Source organism: Pelmatolapia mariae, linkage group LG13 (assembly GCF_036321145.2).
Source record: "Pelmatolapia mariae isolate MD_Pm_ZW linkage group LG13, Pm_UMD_F_2, whole genome shotgun sequence".
Taxonomy (NCBI): Eukaryota; Metazoa; Chordata; class Actinopteri; order Cichliformes; family Cichlidae; genus Pelmatolapia; species Pelmatolapia mariae.
In genome coordinates this window covers 5862914-5886210 of record NC_086238.1, presented here as the reverse complement: position 1 = coordinate 5886210, position 23297 = coordinate 5862914, and the positions used below count along the sequence as shown (strand labels likewise).

The 23297-nt window shown below is 37.8% G+C and overlaps 1 protein-coding gene across 3 annotated transcripts in view; it reads right to left on the bottom strand.

Annotated features, from left to right (window-relative positions):
• The window catches only part of grid1a (glutamate receptor, ionotropic, delta 1a), a 273940-nt gene that overhangs the window by 38788 nt on the left and 211855 nt on the right, over positions 1-23297 (bottom strand). For all 3 annotated transcript variants that reach the window (XM_063491391.1, XM_063491393.1, XM_063491392.1), the window contains exon 5: positions 7899-7952. In XM_063491391.1, coding sequence (XP_063347461.1) covers positions 7899-7952 — 54 coding nt within the window. The remainder of the gene's footprint in view (positions 1-7898; positions 7953-23297) is intronic.

Genomic DNA, 23297 nt, shown 5'->3' with positions numbered 1-23297 from the left:
AGTTAATAACTTTTAGTGTCACCTAGTCCAAGTATTCTGTCACCATCACATGTGACATTTATGTCATAACCTGACCTGGCTGTGACATTTCCCAATAGGACATGGCTCATGAAACATGTGCCTTTTAAACTTTGAGGAGAAAGTACAGATAGATATTACACATATTTCAAGCAAGCGGACTGCAATGGTCATCCGAGGGATGGATTGAACCGTTAGAAGGGTTATTAATCTTAATGGGCCACTCTATGTGATTACAGTAGCCTGTAAGTCAAATCGCAATATTAATTCTGATGAAAAAAGATAATATACAAACTGCTTTTAAACTCTACAGCTGTCACAAAATTACTTCAAGTTGTTAAACCCCCTTCAAAATAACCCACTTAAATATTAGAAAAAGCGAATAAAGTATAGCACTGTTTCAACGACCAAAACATATTAATCAAATCAAGTCTATCTGACAGAAAGCCTAAATTATCCTCTTTGTGCTGCTCATTCTATGTTATTAATCCCTCACTAGAAATATATAAAAATTATAGCGTTAATCTGACATTCATTTAATTAACAGTTAAGGTGCTCTTTTGAAGCTGCGGGGGACTAAGCTGAGAGGAAATAGGAGTTAGACATGAAGCGCAAAGACCCGTGGTTATGATATTATTTTGAGGTGTTCTCGTCAATGAACATGCACACCTTTTTATGTCCTTTGAATACATATTTGAGGGAGAACAGCTCTCAGTAGCTAGACAGACGATAATATTATTATATTATGAAATGATCTAGTGATACACATGAATCATTGCTGCCCTGCGGTCATTTTATATTAGAAAAATAAAGGTAAACATCAGGAACACTGAAATCCAAAGAAGTCTTTGCTTATCTGTTACACATTGACCGATGTTATCAGAAACGGAAATTTCAATACATAAACACCTTCTTCTTATACATCAAAAAGAAGATATGATACTGTTTAGAAAATTGTACAAAATTGAAGATTTTCTAAATTAGATACAATCCTATCCTCCAAAAGCTGATCATTAAGTGTGATACCTGGAATCACACCAAATACTGTACTTTCACAAAGAAATAACTTATTTACTTGTGACAGCGACGAGAAACATATTACATTTACTTTCATTTATTTGAAAAATCATATGTAATCAAGCAAGCAGCATTACGATTATTTATTAACAATGTCGATGACAGCCATTTTACACAACAAAATGTTTTGTTACATCTTTGTACAATAAAGCGAAGATGTGAGATACCTATATTATCTAGGTATATCACTTTAAATGTACATACTAAAAGCTTGAGCTGCAAGACAGCAGCATGCAGTCCAAATAACATTAGATATGTTATTATTTTAGGGTCACTATGTAGAGGGAATAATGTGGATAACATAGCTGTACTTCAGTTAACTGCAGCAGTTTGTGAAGATTTAAGAGTTAAATCTTCAAATTGGTAAATTAGGCCAATGGTAACTAAACAAGGGTTATATTAGGCTTTATTAATAATGATCTCAAGCGCTGGCAGTAAAAAGTGATTTGCTAAATAAACTACAACAGCTGATTTAATGACACTGTATCACTTCCTCAAGTAGATGAAAGTAGTTATTATTTTATGCTGAGACATACCAACAAATTAATGTTTTTTTTTAACTTTTTCAAAATGTCGAGGATGCAAACACTAGGGCATCCTATGGTTGGACACATCATGTCATTTCTGCAGTTTTCGTGAGGAGGTATGGAAGCAGAGATCGCTTGAGTCATTATTGCTTCTTTGCATGAGTTATTATTTAATGGAATAATAATTCCATTAAAAAGGCTGATTAATTAGAACAGGTTATCAAAAATGTGACATAAGGTGGGATGATGTGTAAAGAGTAACGACGATGTATTTATTAATCTACTGTTTTGTTTTTTCATTATCATTTTTTTACAGGATAGTGCAGCTGTGTGAGCAATCCCATTACACAGACCATTGTTCACAAGGCCAGTAGGCCAAACTATAGGCACAGTGCAAACCGGAATCATCACTTGTGGTAGTGAACGTTTCATTGCTATGATGGAACTTAAATTTCAGCCTGGAGGTGCTGTGTGTCTGTATATAATTTTAACTGCCCATTTATTAACCCTGATGACATAAAACGTCTGTGGCTGTAACTGCTGTAACATTTAGATAAGGTGCTTCATAAGGGAGGTCTCTTGTCTGGGGTCCTTTAGATTTATGACCATGGCACTGGATGTCTCCTGTAGTTACCATTTCTGGGATAATAGATAGTTTTTTGACATCCCAATTAGGTTTCTGCATGGATGCTTAACATGGTTAATGGTACAAAGGGCTATAACATAAAATAGATAAATACACTATTATACAGCCTTTTGTATGAGAAATCTAATATTTGAAAATGTCTATCCTTACCAGGTCTAAAATTCAATAAATACAACCTGAGGTGAACAATAACATGTCATTATTTAACAAAGATGAAGCCAAAATGCACAAACAGTGTGTGAAAAACAGAGTATAGTCCGTCATTCAAAAGCTTGTGCAATCAATCAGCATCGTTTTCTGTATGACTTTATCGGTGCCTCACATCATTGTGGAGAGATTTTGGTCCTCTTTTCTCTCTTTATGACATAGCTTGAGTTCGTTGAAGTTAGCAGGAATTCATTTATGCACAGTACTTTTAAGGTCCTGCAACAACATCTCAATCAGGCTGAGGTCTGAACTTTGACCGGGGCATTGCAATACCTCAATTTAAAAAAAAAAAGTGATAAAAATGTAATTCTATTGTAGATACGGTGCTGTGCTTGGGGTCATTGTCCTGACGCATGAACCAATTTTGCCCAAGCTTTAGCTGTCAGACAGATGGCCTCACATCTGACTCTAGAGCAGTTTAGTATACAAAAAAGTTAATGATCCACTTAATGACTGAGAGGTGCCCAAGTCCTGTGGCTGTAAAACAATCCCCAATCACCGAATGACATTAGGATAAATTTGCCTGTGGAATTGCCTTGTTTTTCACAATGATCTTTCTTACTTTAGAACTTAAAACCCATCCCAGGTTTATGGGATTATTCAACCCCTTCTCAAGGACGATTGTAGATATCTTTCGTCTTTGCCATAATGCTAAAACATACCACAACTTCTTTTGTCCTAGAGGTGATCACACTTGCTGATCATAAATTAAGTGGATGCATTTGATTAAAAACACCCATCTGCTACTTTCCCTCTGTATGCATATGCAGTAAGAGTATACTTAGTTTTCACACACTGTTTCTGCATTGTGGCTTAATTTTCGTTAATTAAATAATGACATGGTGTAGTAGTTCATATTTTGTATTTTTAAGTTGTATCTGACTAATTTTAGGACCTGCTGAAAAAGAGATTTTATTTATTCTGCCATGATACATTAAACCTTAGAATTTGAAAAGGGTATACTTTATTTGTACCATAACTTTATATTTTTTATGTTGCAAGTGGCCTCTTCGGTAATCCACCTCCCAATCCCACAATCTTATGTGGTGGTGATTATGTCCTTAGAATAGAGTTTCCATCTCAGTTGCTTGATAGGCAGCTACTCGAGACATCAGTCACATTATGACTGTCTTCCTCGACTCTGTCTGTCACAGCAGGCACAACCACCTAATCCATCAAACATTCTCAAGTGTCACCGTCTTGGCCTTTGAAGGGAGAAAAAAAAAAGAAACAACGACAAATCCTCCCAGGATGCACAATCCATCTGAGTCGACTAGATGGTGTCTGAGGCAGACAGCCTTCTGTGTGCTAGCAGCTGGAGCACCCTGGTTTAGTGGGTGGTTTAGCGAGACACCCCTGCCTATCATCTCTTTGCCCTTGTGCTCACATCAAATCCTATTGCACTTCTTGCACAATAATTTCAAAGCTTTTCACTTTTTTTTTCTCTTGAAAGATTATGTTGTTAGTTCATTTGTGTTTTCAGCAACTTCCTTCATCCTAAGGGCTCATGATCTCTGTGCCATTCAAACCCACTCAACTGGCTGGAAAACACATTTGCGTCAGACTAAATCTAGAAACATTTGCAATTGAAGGATGGGCATATTTGGCTTCTCATTTGTAAAGATGTGATTAATTTTATTGCGCTATACAATACAATTCAAATCTTTAATTTTGACTGTTGTGAAAACCCAACAAGTAATCTGAAGATGGTCAACTTGGACTGTAGAAAGGCAATTTTGTCGAAAATTTTAAAAAAGAAACACATTAATTAATGACAAAAATAAGTACTTGTGGTGGCAACGATTATAATTTCTGTGTCTACGACTCTTAAAATTCTGCATTGCAAACCAGGGATATCAAAAAATTCTCCCTGCAAGCTTCTATTGCATTTTATGATTGACAGATTATATTCTTTGTGCCACATGCTCTTTGACTGTGTGAGGTGTAAAGCCTGGCAGAAGCACAAGTAGCTGATGGAGGCAGGCAAGCAGCGGTGAGCCTTATGATCACCTGGTTAAAATGTATGCCACAACTCTGTCATGACCAGCTGAATAGTACCAACTGTCTGCAGGGACTGATGGTGCATTCAGAGGAAAGACGTAACTGGCCTCTGTTATTTCCCCGCAGGATTTTGTGATTGCATCTAGTCAGGCTAAAAGGATTTTCAGATTTTGAGAGCAGGAAACAGTATCTAGATATACTGTAGCCATGTAGCAATGAGGATTACAGAATTCACCAGCAGCTGCTGAAAAAAGTGATCCCTAACAGATGCAGTTTTTTAAAATTACTTTGTCTCACCTCTCAAAAAGAGTGCACAATCTTTCTGCCATAAGCCATGTTAGGAACTTCACAGAAATCTAATCACAGGCTAATGGAAACAAATTAGCTTTGCACCTTCCTTTAAATCCCTTTCCCCTTTCGAGATAACCAGGCAATGCGGGTAAATCATTTACACATAGATACATACCTAGATTCAATTTGCAAGGGATTTTTGTGTTGTGTTGTTGCGAACAGTGTAAGATGAGGGAAAACAGGATTTAAGAAAACGATGGACTTGATAGCAATCTCAGAGTTTCATGTGATTATTATATAAATGAGAAGTCTTTGGAGGCCAAGAGCTGGGGGAAGCCCCCCCAAACAAAAAAAGAGCTGGCAACAGTGGTAATTGAATTTTTTTGGTTGAATTTGCAACGTGTCTGTGTTATTCTCATTTCAAGGTGATCTTCGGCTTTATGGGTAGTTTATCTTGAGTGATTATATGAAAAGCATGGAAGGTGGAAGCGAGAAGAGAAAACAATAAACAAAAAATACTGGGAGTGTGGCAGGGATAAAGTGGAAAAAACAATCCTCACTGTGTTGCAACAGAAGGGAGAGGGAATGGAAAATTATGTTGTGAGAAAGGGATATAGAAAAAAGAGTGACAAAATCAAATGATATATTTCATAGTTCAAAGACAAAAACAGGCACATTGGTCTTTTTTTTAAACACATCCCACGGAGACATAAGTCTGCAGTAAGCCGCATCATATCCACCATTAAGTGAATGCAGGAGAAATTAACATGCCATTAGTTCATACTATTCCAGAGTCAGATGCAATTAAAGCTAATGTGTGTGGAGTTCTGCACTAATTGACTGAGAGCTATGCGTGAGTTTGGTTGTGAATACTGCTTCAAATTGCAGCTCCCATCACATCCTCATGTTTGAGACTACAAAAGCATGTCTGATAATATGAATGGGATAATATGACTTAAGCTGCCAGATGCAGAAATGGTTTAAAAGAACTCCTGCTCTCATTAGCTGTCGTAAGTCAATACTTCAGTTATGTTAATGCTGAAACGCATGGTCAAAATGTGACAAGGTCATTATTTTCATAAAAGCTCATTATAGTCTAAAATTAGGTAATTTAGGCTGCCAGATAACAGAAGGTTTTCAACACACTAAGCCTCATTAACTTTTGCAAATCAATATTCAAGCTACAAATATCCTGCACTTTGAATTTTTAACTAAAGCATAAATGATAAGTGTTTTATTCTAGTTGGTTGGTCTAATGTGTAGTGCAACCAAAATGCATTTTCAGCCTTTATATTACGAGTTATTTGCCAAACAATTAAAAAAAAAACAAAAAAAACTCAGCTTTTCTCTCTGGACCTCAGTATCACAATCTCTGTACAAACGTTGCCTAAATAATGTGGCTGTCAGGGGAGCATAGATACATTTATCACGCTCTGCGGATTATGAATCAATATGTGTCATGTTTTGGATTCCAGTGAAATGTTTCAACAAGTCAGGGGGTGATTTTTTATTGAAATTCATTGATACCCCCATAAAAACGAGATGATGCATGGTATTAAAAAAGTTTAAAGACAGATAAAATGGACACTGATATGCATGTCCCTGTGTGTATGTGTGTGTGCACTGTAAGCACTAGAGGTGGAGCTACTGGGCACAGTAAGCCTAATATTTCAGGTAAATTATCTGGGAGAAACCTCCTATTTAACATCTTTCAACCACAGCTTGTTCGTAGTGCCGCTCCCACCCTCCATGCTACGACATCTCCAAATAATTGTGAATCAACTCAAGTGCAATCCTGATGCGCTAAAGCTAAAGAGGCCACTTTTCTGTGTTCACAAAGTGAACCTGAGATTTTTGGTACCACAGACACTTAGCCTTTTTAGGTCAAGGCGTGCAGAGCAATGGTACGGTGATGGGAAAGAAAGACAAAGCCTAAAGTGCCCATGCAAAGCTCATTTACAGGTTTGTTATTTTTCCTATCAATTTTTACTACAACAGCTTTTAATACCAAGGCGCCACCTCTTTTCACCTGCTATCTGAAGCATTAACTGCTTTAATGTGTATATAGCTGTATTAAAGTACTGTACAGCAGCGGTCCCCAACCTTTTTTGCGCCATGGACCGGTTTATGCCCGACAATATTTTCACGGACCGGCCTTTAAGGTGTCGCGGATAAATACAACAAAATAAAACTAGTACCGGTACCAAAAAAAAGAAGATTTATTCATAACACATGTGAAAAGACCCAGGAAAACCGAGTTAATGATAAAAACGATAACAAAATAACGCTGAAAACAGATAAAAACCCTGAAAACCATATATTTCACACCTGAGCCTCAACTCTTGTGGCCCGGTACCAAACGACTCACGGACCGGTACCGGTCCGAGGCCCGGGGGTTGGGGACCGCTGCTGTACAGCACAGACAATCACACAGCATGGTAGCTTTGGCCACATTAGCATAGCACTAAAGATATAGGAACTTTACTTTTGTTGTGTGAACATTACCATCAGAATAAAAGTATTCCCCTCCAGTTTCTGAGAGGCCAGGAATACAAGAACACTCTTCTATTCACTCTTGCAGTCAACAGAACATTTGGTGTGCTTTGCTCACAGCTAATACATTTCAGAGCTAGCAGAAGCTGCAGCTGTCTGCATCTGGATTCAACTGAGGCAGCTGCTCATTCTTTGAATGTGTGGCAAACTAGCTGCTAGGTGGGCATTATGCCAGTGGGTTACACAGTGACATAGAGATCTAACGGAAAATGGCCCGGACTACAAATAAGGAGTTTCAGGTACTTTGGAGGCAGTGTTTATTGTGGAAAAGAATTACCTCGTTTGGTGTGGACTTTACAGCTTCACAAAAAGCTATATAACTGAATATATGTTACAGGAAAAACATAATGTAGGGACTTTTAAGCGAGAACAGTTATACAATATCAAATAAAGGCCTAGTCCCTCAGGCACTCAGGATTAAATCAAATGATGTGCTGCTTATTTAACTCTATATGAAAGTGTAGTGAAGGTCCTCATAGGTCTCACATGCCTTGGGAGCATGTGAGAGTGCTGAAAGAGGCATACTGACATGAAGGTCTAAATTCACTCAGGTGCATGCAAGTGTGTTTTGGCCTCACCTCATTGGCATAGACCCAGTGGCTGTCCTTGGATGCCAGGTTTGTTTCCACAGCCTGCAGTGATAAATTAAAGGAGAAAGAGAGAGGAGAAACAGAGAGAGGAGGACAATTGAGGAACCAAGTGCACAAATTCATTGAGATCACACAGTAGTCCATGTAAGTCTCTTCTCAGGTGTCTCTGGAGCTTAATTTGTAAATCAAGACATCCTCAGACACAGAGAGGCTGCAGGTCCAGTGTGCAGAGAATACAACTAAACCACACAGCCTGTAGCACATTGGAGCAACCAAGCTTTTTAAACAGCGCTGTGTTGTATTTTTACAGTGGATGTGAGAATGAAGCCTGCAGTACAAATGCACATAATTTGCCCACTGCAATGGGACCTCTTTCAATTGCCATAATAATTTCACCTTCCCTTTTAAAACACAATAATGACACAAAAAGGGAGCTCGTGGAAATAGGTGTCATTGTTGGATAGAAAAGCATTACCATGAGATCTTGTGGCACCAAAGGGAGACTAGAGGGGTAATGAGTTGAGCAAATAATGATGTAAGTATCATATGTAATGTCGTGTTAATGCTCAGACAGAAAGACAACCAATAAACAATTTCAAATATCATATTCTCGTTATGTATTTTACTGAGATGGAGCCACAGTTTTTCCCATTTATTTCAAAACTATGTTGATTTTCCAAAAGGACAGATGCTGCATTGAAAGCACACAGCTTTTTGCCACAGTGCAACAGTATTTAAATTTTACAGATAGTCAAACGTCAAGTGGTAGAAACCTTATTTAGCTTCGATGCATAATGGTTGCTTTGTGACTTTTTCCATTTTATTCACACTGAATGGAATCAGCTGAATACAAGGGCGCACGTCTACATGTATTAATCTTTCCTCTTACCCTGCTGCTCTGCAGTCACAACAATACGTTCTCTGCCTGAAGTCTAAATGGAGTAACCCATATACACAGCAAAGAAGACTGCTGTTAAGGTAGTTAGAGCACAAGGAAACTGTAACCTGCAGTTAGTGAAGTGTATGTAAAAACAAAGAACCACCTAAAATCTCTGGGAAAGATGAAAATGACCCTTCTTATGAATAATGAAGTTCCTCCATTGGTCACAAGTCTGAACACATCTGTCTTGCTCGACATATCACTGTATGCTCTCCTATGCCAATTGATGTCATTAGTTTTTAAAGCAGAAGAACGATGCTTGAACATATAAAAGATTGAGCCCTGTGGTTTTACTAAACAACACCATGCTCATCAATAATAGGCGGCGCAGTGTACAGCATCAAAAGCTGCTAATCAATCTTAAAACCTTGGAAGACTCATGATTTTATTTTAATGTTCCTCTCATTGCCAAATTGATCTCATCAGACTGTAAGAGGACCATACCAGCAACACAAGAAATATTTACCTCCATGACTAAAATACTTAAAATGAAAAAGTGGGGCCATATTCCTTAAAAAATTACCTTGAAATCCAAATGGGTATGCCAACATTATCAATGAATGCCACAAAACACCAGACATATGGCGGGTGCAATGGTCCACTGGAGATTTATGTAGGAAAATAGTGATCTAATCACTTTAAGTGTTTAGTTTCCTGTCTGACAACATATATGAAGCTTTTTCCTCAAAAATGTTCATATTTTCACAGATAAAATGGTAAACTTTACCTTGTTTACTGTAGATGTGCTGGTCACTGACAATTTAATATTCAGATCAAGACAATTCAGATCGTTGGAAAAAAAAGAAGCTTGTTACTGTTGGACACTGCACATTAAATAGGATTAAACGAGGATCAAGAACTAAACTATTTAAAATTATAAACATTCAGTCGGTTGGTACAGTTTTGTAATTACACATTTCAGACGATGGTGATGAGGGCAGAAAAAAAGGAAATGCTTTCTATTGTGTTGCTAAACCTTCAGGCAAAACAGTGGAGGGTACGTGTGCGTGTGCTGTGTAGTAGATCGCATGTGTGGAACAAAGCAACATCTGAAGACAAAGCTACTATACAGTGTTCAAGGTTGAGCCGGTGGGACCGCATTAGATTACAAAAATGAACAGAAAGAAGAAGGTTATAGCTGAGATTGCGTGAAATAAGGTATGGAGATTTTGAAAATTAACCCTGAATAGTGTTATTTCTGAAAAAAAAATTAAAATAAATGTTTATGTGAAAAGGTTTCAATGCAGGTTAGTTTTAGTATCTCAGCAGTGTTTTATTCAAATGGCTCGAATGACGTATTATTGTTTTTTTACATGGATATTACATATAATTCATAAAATTTAAACCATCACTTCACAAAAGAGAAGGGCAGTCTAATTTGTAAAGAGAAACAACTTCAGTATAACTTCTACAATAACTTCATCATCAATAAAACATTAGCGAAGACACACAATTCAGTGTTAATCTGAAGGTTAAATGCTTAAAAAAAAGCACGCACACACACACACACACACACACACACACACACACACACACACACACACACACACACACACACCACATTCTTGTACTCTGTATGATATTCATTCAAATCATGATAATGACGCTTTGGCCCTAAATAAAATCTGACAATGATAACTATTGTCTGCCTTGAAGAATAGCCTTTACATTCAAGAGAGTCGACAGCTCCTTGAAGTGCATTCGCTGTTCCAGACAAAGTCTGTCAGATGCTATAATGGTAGAAAGAGAGTCAAGTGTGTAGTATGGGTTAGTTAATGTGTACCAGCTGCGATGCAGTGTTTTGTTGAAGCCCTGGGCACAACAGAACCCTACACTTGAGAGGTTCACCATCAGTTCACAGCACAATTCTGCACTTACAACTTAAGACACAAACCCTCGTTATGCTAAATGATGTTTGCAAGCTGATTTTTAACCCCTTTTCTGTACGTATGTGATGAACACATAACTGTGTAGACATACTGTGAGAAGTCATTGCTTGTTATTGCTGTCGTTTTTCATCAGTGTTATCTAAGTGAGGAAAATGTGAGAATGATGAGTGTTGTTAAATGCCAACTGATACAACTATGTTTAACAGGAAACTAAATTAAGAATCAAAGTTCATTAGTTGTTTTGTTTTGTATCTCCATTTAAGAGTGACAGTTCAGGCAGTCTATCGTTTCAAAACGTGAATCAAGGCGTGCAAGAACTTGGGGTCTCAGAAATGCTGAAGAGAGTTGCTCATCAGGATTCAAACCTGTATCTCCTAAAAACAAGAGCACCTTGGGTCCAAGTAAAATCCCTACATTATTTTGCCTAATCAGCCCCTCTTTCAAATCGCATGTAGTATTATTTGAGTTGAACTATGAAAGGGCTTTCCACTTTGCTTGGAATTTATCATACCAAAGCCTAAAAATCCATTTGAAACCCTAAATGTTATCAACATCCAAGCAGAGTAATTTTAGCTTTGTGTTTTCTTTCTTTCCATTCACTTCAGAAGATGATGTAACAGTGAAACTCTGGAGAGAAATGGGGTTTTGGAGGAGGAGGCACAGACAAAAGCCTTGAGTGACATCTAAGGAGTATTCTATTGATACAGCCAATGCCTTGCATCGTAAGATCTCTAATCAGAGACGCAGAGTACCCCAGGCATGTTCTTATACAGTAGCAATGCCACAAAGGCAGTCAGAGAATGCCAACTCCAATTTAAAACCGTGACAGCCGAAAAGGGATTGACAGGAACTGCAGTTAGAAGGATGTGAAAATAGGTGGGGAGGGTTGGTGGTGGTTTGAGTAAGGCTCAGATTGAGGATAAATCTCCTGAATGTCAGAGTGCTCAGTGTAAACTCATTCAGTGTGATTATTTGTTGCGTTACAAAAATCATATTTTAAAAGCCAATCTGAATTGCACACTCAGCTGCCTGATTATTATGCATAGCTCCATAAAAGTAATACTTTCAAATGCAACATAAATCACATATAATACATGATATCTTCATAAAAGTTCTAATATTAAGATTTTGCTGATACTAATCTCGAGTGGTGTTTAGTTTTAAAATAATTTTGAAGGCTGTAGTTTCTGCTAATGAATTGTATTGACACAGACTGTCCATGACAATGACATTGATAAACACTATGTTAAGACAAACATTAAATACGTATTTGATTGTGGTTTTGTTTACCTACTGCTCTTTGTCTGATGCTAACAAAGCCAGTACTATCCACTGAATCTTACAAGATATTTCAGGATTGGGAAATGGAAACAATTAATATCTGCTCGTCTTATTAAAACAAAATAATCAAAACATTTGTGGAGATTAAATTATATGTATTACAACCTGCGTCACAATTTTTAAAAATAAAGTAAGATAAGAAAACTGTCATTGAAGCTTAACAAATGTATGACTTGCGATAATCCACTGTTTGCTTTCAACATGAGTACAGTTCTCTTTATTTTACAGCAACTATTCCAACACCTGTGTTTGTCACTTAAGTTGCAAAAAACTGCTGCCCTAAAATAAAATTAGGACTAAATAGGAAAAAATGATAAAATTCTTGTAGAAACCACATTTTCTTTCTGTAATAATCACTTCAGCTCTTTGCTACAATTGCAGTATATAGACATTTTGAAAGAAGCAGATCCCTGTAAGGCAATCTACAGTTTGGCTCGATCATCAAAATTCAATGTTGCTGAAGCATTTAACTACAGTCTGACAATATAAAATGAATAAGAATCACCAAACGATACCAATTTCTGTTTTAGTTTCATTAGACATCACATTGTTACAGTATGTACCATAAAATAAAGCAAATAAGATTCATGTAGTAGTCATTTATATAATTATCAGTCTGCCCACCTGCACCAATAACATTTATATCTACAGACCCATAGATCTCTCCAACCACATACTTTCCTAAATGGAATCTCAGACTATCCTGATCACCACAACTCTGAATTGTATACAGAATAAGCAGAAGTAAGCATCAGCATTAATTGAAATTCTAACTGGCTATGACTCCTCTGAAGCCATGTGGTGATTTATTTACAGAGTCATGAGCCCAAATATTATTGTTGCATTATTGAAAATTCTGAATTCACAAGGACAACATTGACCCAGAAACTGAGGCAAACAATGCTCAGACTGCAGGATTTGAGAGCTGAAACTGAACTGGCTAAAAAGTAATCCGGTGTCACTTTGTGACTGTTATTTCTGCTGCAGAGCTTTAACCCTTTTCTGGTTGTCTAATTCGATGCATGAAGAAAAAAGAAATTTAGTCATGCATTCATTAGTTAAAACAAAAGAATCAAATTGGTTGTGAAATGCATGTATTATAGCTGAACTGTTGCATGTGAATGTTATTGACAATCACAACATGAGGCTGACCGTCCAGAGATGTGGTCCAGCTAATGATCTCACGTCACCCAAAGGGTTGCATTTTCCATAACCATGCAAATTAGCTCATGTAGCCATGCTAAATGAAGTCCTGGTTTGCCATTTATTCCTTTTGGCCCATCTTTTCTTGCTGCTTAATGTGTGGGTTCCAAAACAAATATTTTTTTTGTATTATAAGCAATTCACCACAGTTTTAAGGTTCGGCAGGGGGTAACTGTTTCTGGTATTTTTAAGTGGATACCATTCACCAGGTCTTAGCATTTGGTCATGATTTTAAGAGGGTGAACAATGAAAGGTTTTGGTAGCAGTCCCACCTTCTGTGCTCTTCCTGTATTAGGGTCTCACAAAGAAGCCAGAAAGGCATAATGAGGTCTGTCATAAAAGATTCAAAATAGTCCCTCTGAGCTCAGCCTTGCAACTGTTGCTGTGGAAACACACCTTCAGACCACTTAATCTGCTCCATCGACAGAGCATTGAACAAAAAGGTGCCAACTGCCCTTAGTATACAAGTATAGACACATTCAAACTACTCATGACTACATACGCGCATGCATTCCTCACTACCTTCTTATTATAAAGTAATGCTTAAAAGATACAAGCTATTGTCCCATAGTCTTTAGTGATACCACAACGCCTGGACAAATTTCTTCTGACCCTGCAGTCTGAGTTTTTAAGACCAGGTGGTCCTTCTAAGGAGTTGGCACACGTGTGTCACATTAAAAACAAATCATGACTCCCATCTGCCATAACACTAAGGCTGCTAGCTTCCTCTGCATGTGGTTAGCTTCCCACGCCTTACGCTAGACATGAGTGGAATAGCTAATGCCCTTACTAGGTGACTCACCAGTTGGTACATTAGCCTTGGTAAATAAAATAACATTAGAGGAACTGCACATAGTAGCAATAAAGTGTACATTTCAGTCGTCATGTTCGGTCATAGAATGTTTTGAAATACAGAAAAATAGGCAGAATCAGTAATCAGTGGTAATGTTCTATAAAACCTGGTTAAAACTGATTGAAAACTGGGAGATTGGCATTAATATCACATAACTTATATTGAAAAGCAACATGATTTCTTAGTGAGAGATGCCACACTCGTTTACTGGAATCCCAACTGTGAAGTGGTCTTCAACTTCCCCTGTGGTGTATTCCCTCTATAAGCTGCTGGAGTAACTGTGAGCTGTAATGTTGTGAGGGGAATTTCCAAGAGTCACTAAAAGGATTAAAACTCGGTGTGACATTTTATGAATAGCATAGCAGGCTGAAGAACCTCCTGAGTGAAAGATTTCAGTGAAGCTTTAAGAACCTAAAAGGTGAAGGAGCAGTTACTATTTTTCAAACAGTGTTATGTCTTTGTATTTTGTGGCTTGAGTAGAATTGGTTAAAATCCTAGAAAATTTAGGAAAAAAAAAGAATCTTTAAACTCTCTCTTTTAGATGGAGACCCTGTCTTTCTCTGAAAGGGTCCTCCTGAAATAAAAACCCTTTGATTGATAAGATTGTCAGCACTGAATTGTGTTCAGATCAGAAAATATCTCATTGCAAAATGAAGAGAAGTGGTGGTAAAAATTCATTTAGAATACTTATAATTCACTTTGTCTTTTTTTTGGAAAATATACAAAGTGAATTTCCAATCGCACTGAAGAGAATAGCATCTTCTTCACATAACAATATCATTAACCAAACTCTTCTCAGCTTCAATTAGCATTATTTGAGGGCATGCCAAACTAGCCGCTAGGTGGCCATTATGCAAATGTGTTCCATGGTGGCATAAATTAGGAACATAAGAAAAGGCTGAACTCCAACAACACAAGTCAGCCAGTTCTTCTGCAGTGTCTGGCACAATAATGCTCTTTCGTATGGGTTTTTGACTTGGATAAAGTTACAGACTTTTCAAATGCGCAAAAAGCTGAATAAAGTATTAAAAGTAGAGAAATAAAATCACAGCAAAGACTGTAGATTGTTTAAAATTACTTTTACAACCAAACTGATTGCTTAACTAGAGAATACTGAATCACAAACCCTAGCTTATGAATCATCTCCAAATTACTCAACTTTTAAACATAACATTTTAGTGAGTCACATAGACGCTTAACCACATGCATTTCATAGCCAAAGAAAGTGTCGGGGATTGCAAGGAAAACAAGACAAGATCACACTTCATATTTTAACATAACACCAAAGTACACTTTCTGAATGATACATCTTGGTACAGGATAAATTACTTTGCAATTCTGCAGGGTGCCCTTGGGGAAGCACCGAACATAAACTAAACCTCCGCACCTGGGGGAAATTTATGTTGTGGATCTTTGATGATATTTGCAATTGAATTTTTATTGCGTAGCTGATAGATGTGATAACCAAGGATAATTAACACAGAGGAAAGTGATTACCTCACCAAAAATTGTTTTGTTCATCTGTGACTGCAGTCGCAACACAAGGGCATGCAGATATACAATCACGGTGCTGTAAAATGTAACACAAACTATATTCCGTATTTACACGCAGAGGCACAAATGTAGCATTATACAGAGTGTTAAGACATTTAAGGACAATATTACACAGAATATTGATGTTCCAGAAAACAAACAGTCACTTTGATGAATGGGTGTCACGGCTGACATCTTTGTGTAACAACTCTAAGATCTTTTGGTTTAATTTTCAAAGTTTCTGCAGGATTGAAGCAGCTCTTTGATGCTCTTGAGTGCAATTTGTCAAGTGAATCATCAATGATGAAAATTAACACACCTTTGATATAGGGTGGAGGAAAGCTCAGCAGGTGACCTGAAACAAGCAAGGCCAGGAATTAAAATGAGGCAGATAGGCCAAATCCAAATTTAAAATCTGGAATTCATGGGACAAAGGATTAGAAGTGCATCTGAATAATGCATGCTACCATTATCTTACATTAGTTGAGTGATTTGAACTAAGTGAAATACAATAACCATTTTCCATAAGAGCACTTTGTACCATTCCAGGCCATTAGCTTCAAGTAAGTGAACAGAACTTTACTTTCACACTGAACTTCACACCTTCAAAACACCTCGCAACAGAAAGGTAAGCATTTTTGGGAAACATTAATATTTAAGCTGTCCTTTTAGTCAAACTTGGATTCAAGACAGGATGGGTACATACTGTGCAAATAAAAGTGAGCCACTCCTCATTTTCTTTATATTTTTCTTTCAAGGAGCCCAACTTTTTGTAATTTTTTAAAGTGGTATTGAGCATCAGTTCTCCAGCAGAACTATTTTATGACTTATCCAAGGATAAAAAAGGCTCATAACTCAAGGGACAGCCAAGTCTACACATAATAGACAACTTAGCAAAGAACCCATTTTAAATGGTGTCTTCAGGTGTTACTAGAAACCTTTTCCATAAATGCGAATAACTGATTGTATAAAACACACTTTGACAGGTGTGTGTTAGCACTTTTACACAAACACGCTCTTCCTAAAGAGCTATTAGTTGAAACTTTTCTTGTATGGTATGCTCTTAAGATATCTAAGGAAACCGGAGAAGTGGAGGATAAAAGAAGAAGATGCAGGCCTAAAAAAACTTTCTACAGTGTCATCTTTAGAGGGCTACAAGAGTGACTTTCTACAGTCATTTGTAAAACACATGGTCTTTCATGCTCTGTATCAAAAAATAACACCAGATTTTAACCCATCACGCAATAAAATCTGAAAAGCATCCAACTGGAAGCGGCTCAATTTTTTCAACAATGATCACAAAGACATGACAGCACTTTTACTGTAGTAAAAGCCTACCTGCATACAAAAAACACAGTCAGACACTGTCATCCATGGATTGGTATCTGCAGAGCCCAGACCGCAACAATACTGAAGCAGTGTGTGACACAGAATGCAACAAAAGGCAGCCAACATCCAAATAAGAGGTGTAGAATGTCCCTCCAGAAGCCTGGAGTTATACAAACTCTTTTTCTGCCTTATCTACTGTATTTACATTTATGTTTGCACATTTGAATAAATCACTGTAAATATTTCCCATTTTCCCAGCAAAGTATAGAGAACTGATGGGTGGCCCGAGACTTTTGCAAAAGCTACACACACACAAAGAAATCTCTGAAACCTTTAAAGCAGTTTGGTGCACAGAGTCAAGTGAATGACACTTCCATCTGTTTTGTTCTACATGAAAGCTGATTTGGGAAGCCGTGACCTTATTGGTCCATTTAGTGTATCCAGTCATAAACTGCTTTGATTACATAAGACAGCTGCATATGGGCTCCTGTGGAGCATTAAGTACAGTTACACAGTTTTCACAAAGGACTACTACAATGTAGTACCCCTACATGACACCCATGTCAGTGACCTTGCAAGACAAACTGACATGTATGTCTCTCAAAACCTCTCAGTCCTTTCAGGTATATGGACTTGTTTCTCACATTGCCTCTAAAGAAACTCTGCCCACCAGGTAAGAACAACAAGGCACATTCAGACTTCAGACACACGCTGCTGTAATCTCTGCTTTGGGGTACACTCTCATATTATACTGCTGAAAATGCCTCAAAGTCATAGTTCGCAGATCACTGCCAGGAGAGAAGAGTGAAAACAAGGGTTAGGTGAGAAATCAGAGAAAGAAAAGGTGTTATAAAAGATATGACAGCTTAGTCAGGATGTAATGAAAAAAACAGTGAGTCACACAAGATTGTGCAGCATATCATGCACCCTATTTTTTCACTACTCTAAGTCTCTCCTTTTGTGGTCTGTACACTTACAGTAATTCTACTGACTTGCCTTAAGGAAAAATAGTATATGTGGGAAGGAATTACTGAAGTTAATGAAATCCTTTTAAAATAAAGTTTTAAGGATCCAGTTCATATGCTAATTTTGAGCTTATTATTTGATAGAAAATAAAGCATGTGCTAGTTATTATTCTGTTTACTGTCACAAACTATTTCTGAATGTAGCTTTCCCACCTGTGGTACTGTATAGCACTCCTCTGAAAAGCCATTATTTCTGGATAATATCTTCTTTTTTAAAAAAAAATTTGCCAACAATACATTATTGTTGCAAGTAATCACACATCTTGATAAAGAAATACTACAATGCTTGCCTAAAGAATATGAGATATGCACATCATGCATAATAAACTTTGCCTTCTGATGCTTTTCTTAAACATTTCATCTCAATAAAGTTGTCTGCAATTAAACTGAGGAAAATCTGTTTTTCAAAATTAAAACTTCTGAATCTCACAAATAAAAATGCAAACATGGATTGCTTTTACTCTTTTGTGAAAAATAACAGATGTGGTTCTCTTGATGCAAGGCACTAGTTGTTCTGGATTTAAATATTCCTGTGTTCCGCAGAAAGTACTGCTGATCGGCAATAGCTAATGTGGGATGCGAGTTTTTACCCGCCCCATTATATTTCATTAACACCTAAAGTTTGCATTATTAGAAGTGTGCTGGCTTTGACTGACAGCTGGATACAGACAAAGGCAGTAGTTGTCTGCTGGGCTTCACCTCAGCTAATTAGAGTCAGTTAAGGGGCTGGTGTGCTTTGTAATGCATTTATATATTAAATGCTGGGCAATATAACCTGTTCAAGAAGTCGTTGCTTCAGTTTTGCTGAGCAACATTGTATTACTTCTTTAGCATATTAGTAATAGAGCAGTCATAAGTGGGTGTCTGTGTAATGCTTCCATTCAGTCTATGGATACACTCCACTAACCAAGCTTGCTAGCATTAGCTGAGAACTTCTCTGCTTTTTCATCTATTGATGGCTTCTGTAAATCTTGCCATTAATCTAAAATTGAGGTTTAAAAACTGTACTTCACACAGTAATGGGTGATGTTATGGTGCCTGCAGGGTTTTTAATGGAGTGCATAGCTGCAACATTTTGACTTATGTCAGTCTCTTAATATAAAAGTGTGAGCTTATGCTATTTCAAATCCACAGTGCAGTAAACTGGAATACTTTGAAGTGAAAAAACAGAAAAAACAACCTGATAATAAAAAAAGAAAAGATGATGATACCAGAGTAGAGGCCATAACCAGGGGTGCCACAAGGGTGGGCCAGGGGGGGTACTGGCCACCCCCCAAAATGTGCTGGACAATCTGGATAATTTTAATAAACGTGAGCACAAGAGGAAGGCACCATACAATACACTGAAACATTAACTTGTTATTTATTCCTGCATATACTATTTTTGTCATTCGCATTGTGTCACTTTGTACATCCCTCACAATTTCCCGTCGTCACCCACTCCCCTCCGCTGTGCCCCTGCACTGTTCTGTTTTTGGTGGCCCACATATGGCCACCCCTATGAAAAAAGGAGGTCACCCACGGCCATAACAAATGCCAGATTAGCACATTAGGTACATGATATTAATGCTTTGTTTTCTCCTATCTCACTAAAAAGGAACTCTTGTAAATTACTGCAAGATTCCTGATGTATGCTGTTTCCCTCCTCTTCTGAATAATCAAGGACTTCTTCATGCTGGTTAGAGTCAGAGGTCATGGTAAGCAGACTGCTGGTATACAGCAAACTCTGCCTGATTAGGTACAAGCAAGCACGATAAGTGGGCAGACAAATAAAAAAGAGGGAGCAAGAGAGTTAATTGTGAGAGGTTAGCCAGGTCAAACATGTACATGAAACTCATCACTTAGTCTAGAACAAAGTGGCATCTCCAAGAGAAAGAGATGCCTCAAGGAGAGTGGGAGTGTGAAAGTTTAAATTTTGACGTAAAGCAGAACAAAACAAAAACACTGAGAGCTAGTTCCCCAGTAAAGACAAGGACAGAAATGAAATTTGAACAACTATGTTGGTAAAAGCATGGATACTTCATGAATATCATTAACCAACCTCTTTGCTAGCATGGCAGCATGCTACTGTGAGGAAACTGGACAAATAGATATAACAGTAGCAGATGGAAAACAATACCCAGCAAAGACCTGACAGAGGAGCTGAGAGATGAATCTGTCTCCTGTTCACCAAAGCCTCAGCAGGAGGCAGCAGGACGCAAACAAGGAGAAAAGGCTGAGATATGCCAAATTACACAAGAACTGAACTGAAGATCAGTGGCAACAGGTCCAGTGGAGTGATCCAATTCGAATGTGACATTTTTGGCTTGGATCTTCCAGCTGCTGCTCATTTTCCTGAAAAAAATCTAAAGAAATGAGGAGCAACTCAAGAGTTTTGCACAGTACCGTGTCAAATTCATTCCCATGCATGCCCTGCCACACATGTCCACCCACACACACGTACACACACACACATGCACGCACACAGTCTCTTTACTTTCCTTAGACTTGTGTGTGTTTTGCTTTAATTACCTCTTTAAATAAATCATGAATGCTCGAGTGACAACATCATCTCCTAACAATGTTGAGCGATACTGTTAGGGGAATCATGTATGCTTGTTTAATGAAATGTTTCTTACTGTTTACTAGTCAGCATTGTGTATTCATCAATGGTTTGAGGTGAACACATACGCCAATATTCTTTTTTGTTTCAGAGCTACAGGTTCTTTTATGAAAGCTTTATACACATTAAATGCCAGTGCTCTAAACTCTGGGGGCAGTTACAGCCAAGTCTGAATGGACTCCTAATTGTAGAGACAATAAATTAGTCAAATGCATGCTAAATGCATTTTTTTTAAATTTCCCTGAGACCACCATGATGGCAGCAAAGATATAATGAGATGTATTCTCTGAGCGGAGGTTTACACTTTTGGTAGAAAGGAAACTAATTTCCAACTGTGCTCTGGTTGCGGTCTCAAGTAATGGTTATGTTGCTTTATAGCTGGCACAAGCTTTTCAATACACCTGAGGAGCACTTTAATTTAATCCGTCTCATCAGGATCAATAAATGTGTCTGAACTGTGACTCTTTGGGACACACTTGCCCGTTAATAGGCCAGAATGATTTTAGAGTGACCATTTTCTACAAACTCATATACGCAGTTTGGTGCTCTCCTATACTGAAAATCAACTCTAATCAAGCTGGAGACCCACAGCACTGCCAGAATGTGCAAAAGCAAAGCTTTTACATGCATTAACAGAAACCTAAAAAAATATATAACATAAAAATTCATTTTTTACTCACACAGCCCTTTTCATACAGTATGTAGTGAAGTGCACATGGAGGGCTATGAGAAAAGAAAGATATGTAAGAGTGGGAGGAGAGGGGTTCCCAAAGCTGAGGGAAAGGCGGAGCTGTGGGAGAGGATAGGGGGTGCATGATCAAAGCCTATATTTTGAAATCACTTACTTCTCCATTAGTTTGATTAATGGGGCCAGCTTCACAGTCAGACAGAGGCAAGGGCCTTGAAAAATGATGCAATTACTGCTTTTTGAATAGAGGGCTGAAAAGGCCTGTTTGAAAGAAGGATCTGGAGGATATTCTACAGGGCATCCTGGACAGTAGACTTTCTCCTCTTCATCCATCTATCCTCCTACCACACACCCTGCAGCCTCAAACTCTACCGTAACCCTACCCATCCAAGGGAGCTCTCATCAGACTTAGCTGCATGCTTCACTGGCCCTTCCTAAGCTGCAGGAGTATATTACAGTGTAAACTGTAATTAATATGTATTTGCTGTTTTTTTAATGTTTGTTCCACATTCTGTTTAACACTTAGATGACGCCTCCAGAGCATTTCTGTAAAGTTCTTTAATGTTATGTCATCTTAGAACATGTACTGTACTTAAGTACATTTAAGGTATTATTCAAATATTGAGAATTTAAAAAATCCCTGGAGTGATCAGTCGTAACAATTTTTACTTTTTAGTGAAACGTTCTAATGAAACAATATGCCACTCATCTCCAAAGGCTTTTAAAAGTTCACATTGGTTGGACATACAAAATAGGGATATTGTTTGTAATGGATACTGTTTGGTGTATGCAGATAATGAAAAGGTACAAGGCACATAGAGAAATAGTTTAAGGATTTCCCATCTGCTCTTGGGCAAACTTTTCATCTGAACATGACACTAGACAAATGTCACAATGAATATCGCTGAAGTTCTTAAAACCCTATTGCCCAATTATAACTGCTTTCATAAGACAGTTTTTATGTGATGCACTCTGCAGGAGGCAAAGCAACAAATTTCTTTCTTAGTTGATCTTGAGTTCAACTAATGAGGTCAAATCACTGCACTGCCCAGAGAATGAGAGGAGTGAAAAAAAATGAAGGAATGAAAGACTGTGACAGTAGCAGAAAGAAGGGCTTTCGAGGCGGAATTCATACTTGTCAAAATCTTTATAATCCACTGCATTTGGCAAGTCTTCTGAAAAGTAGAAAGGGCAGGAAAACCTTTACTTAAATGCCACCCAAACTGTGTAGTTTTGGATAGTAACTATTTTTCAGCAGCCTCGCTGTAGCACTGTGATTAAATTTTCTGCTCCATGGGGGTTTTCTGATCCTGACAGTTATGAGACAACAAATGACTCTGCTTTCTGTCAAGTCTGGGAGACCTCTGAACTTTCTTCATCTGCTTGGGGTAAAATTACAACAACAGTCATGCCGCCCGTGTTTGAAAGTAGCATCACAGAAAATCTTTCATGTTACGCCAGTTTGTGTGCCTGCCTGCCTGGATTTCTCCGTGTGGTCTTACATGCAAAAATGCTCATTATGAGTTATTAAACATGAAAATAAAAAATAAATAAATAAATAAAATGAAAGTACTGTTTCACTTCCTTGGGGGGAATGAGTTTAGAATGGCAAATGTATGGAAGCAAAAGAGTCATGTCGTAAACGTGCAGCAAGGTCCAAACTTTAATTTTACAGAAGACTTGTTGGCATGATAGTGTGAATTTTCCAGTTCTTTACTACACTTGAATTAAATACGCAACAACAGAGTGTTGGCATAACAAATAAAGCAACAATCTACAGAGTATGAAATCAAAGTTCAAAATGTGTCCCTGTACTACTTAGCATTTACAGTGATTCTCTCCAGAGTGCTCTTTGGGTTTTTACGCCAAAATCAGTTAAGCATTTCACACAGTGCTCACGATGCAAAGTAAATCCGCTAATGCAATTGCAGCAGCACTCACAGCCTCCCACAGACTTGCGGGAAAGGTTCTTCTCAGAACAGGT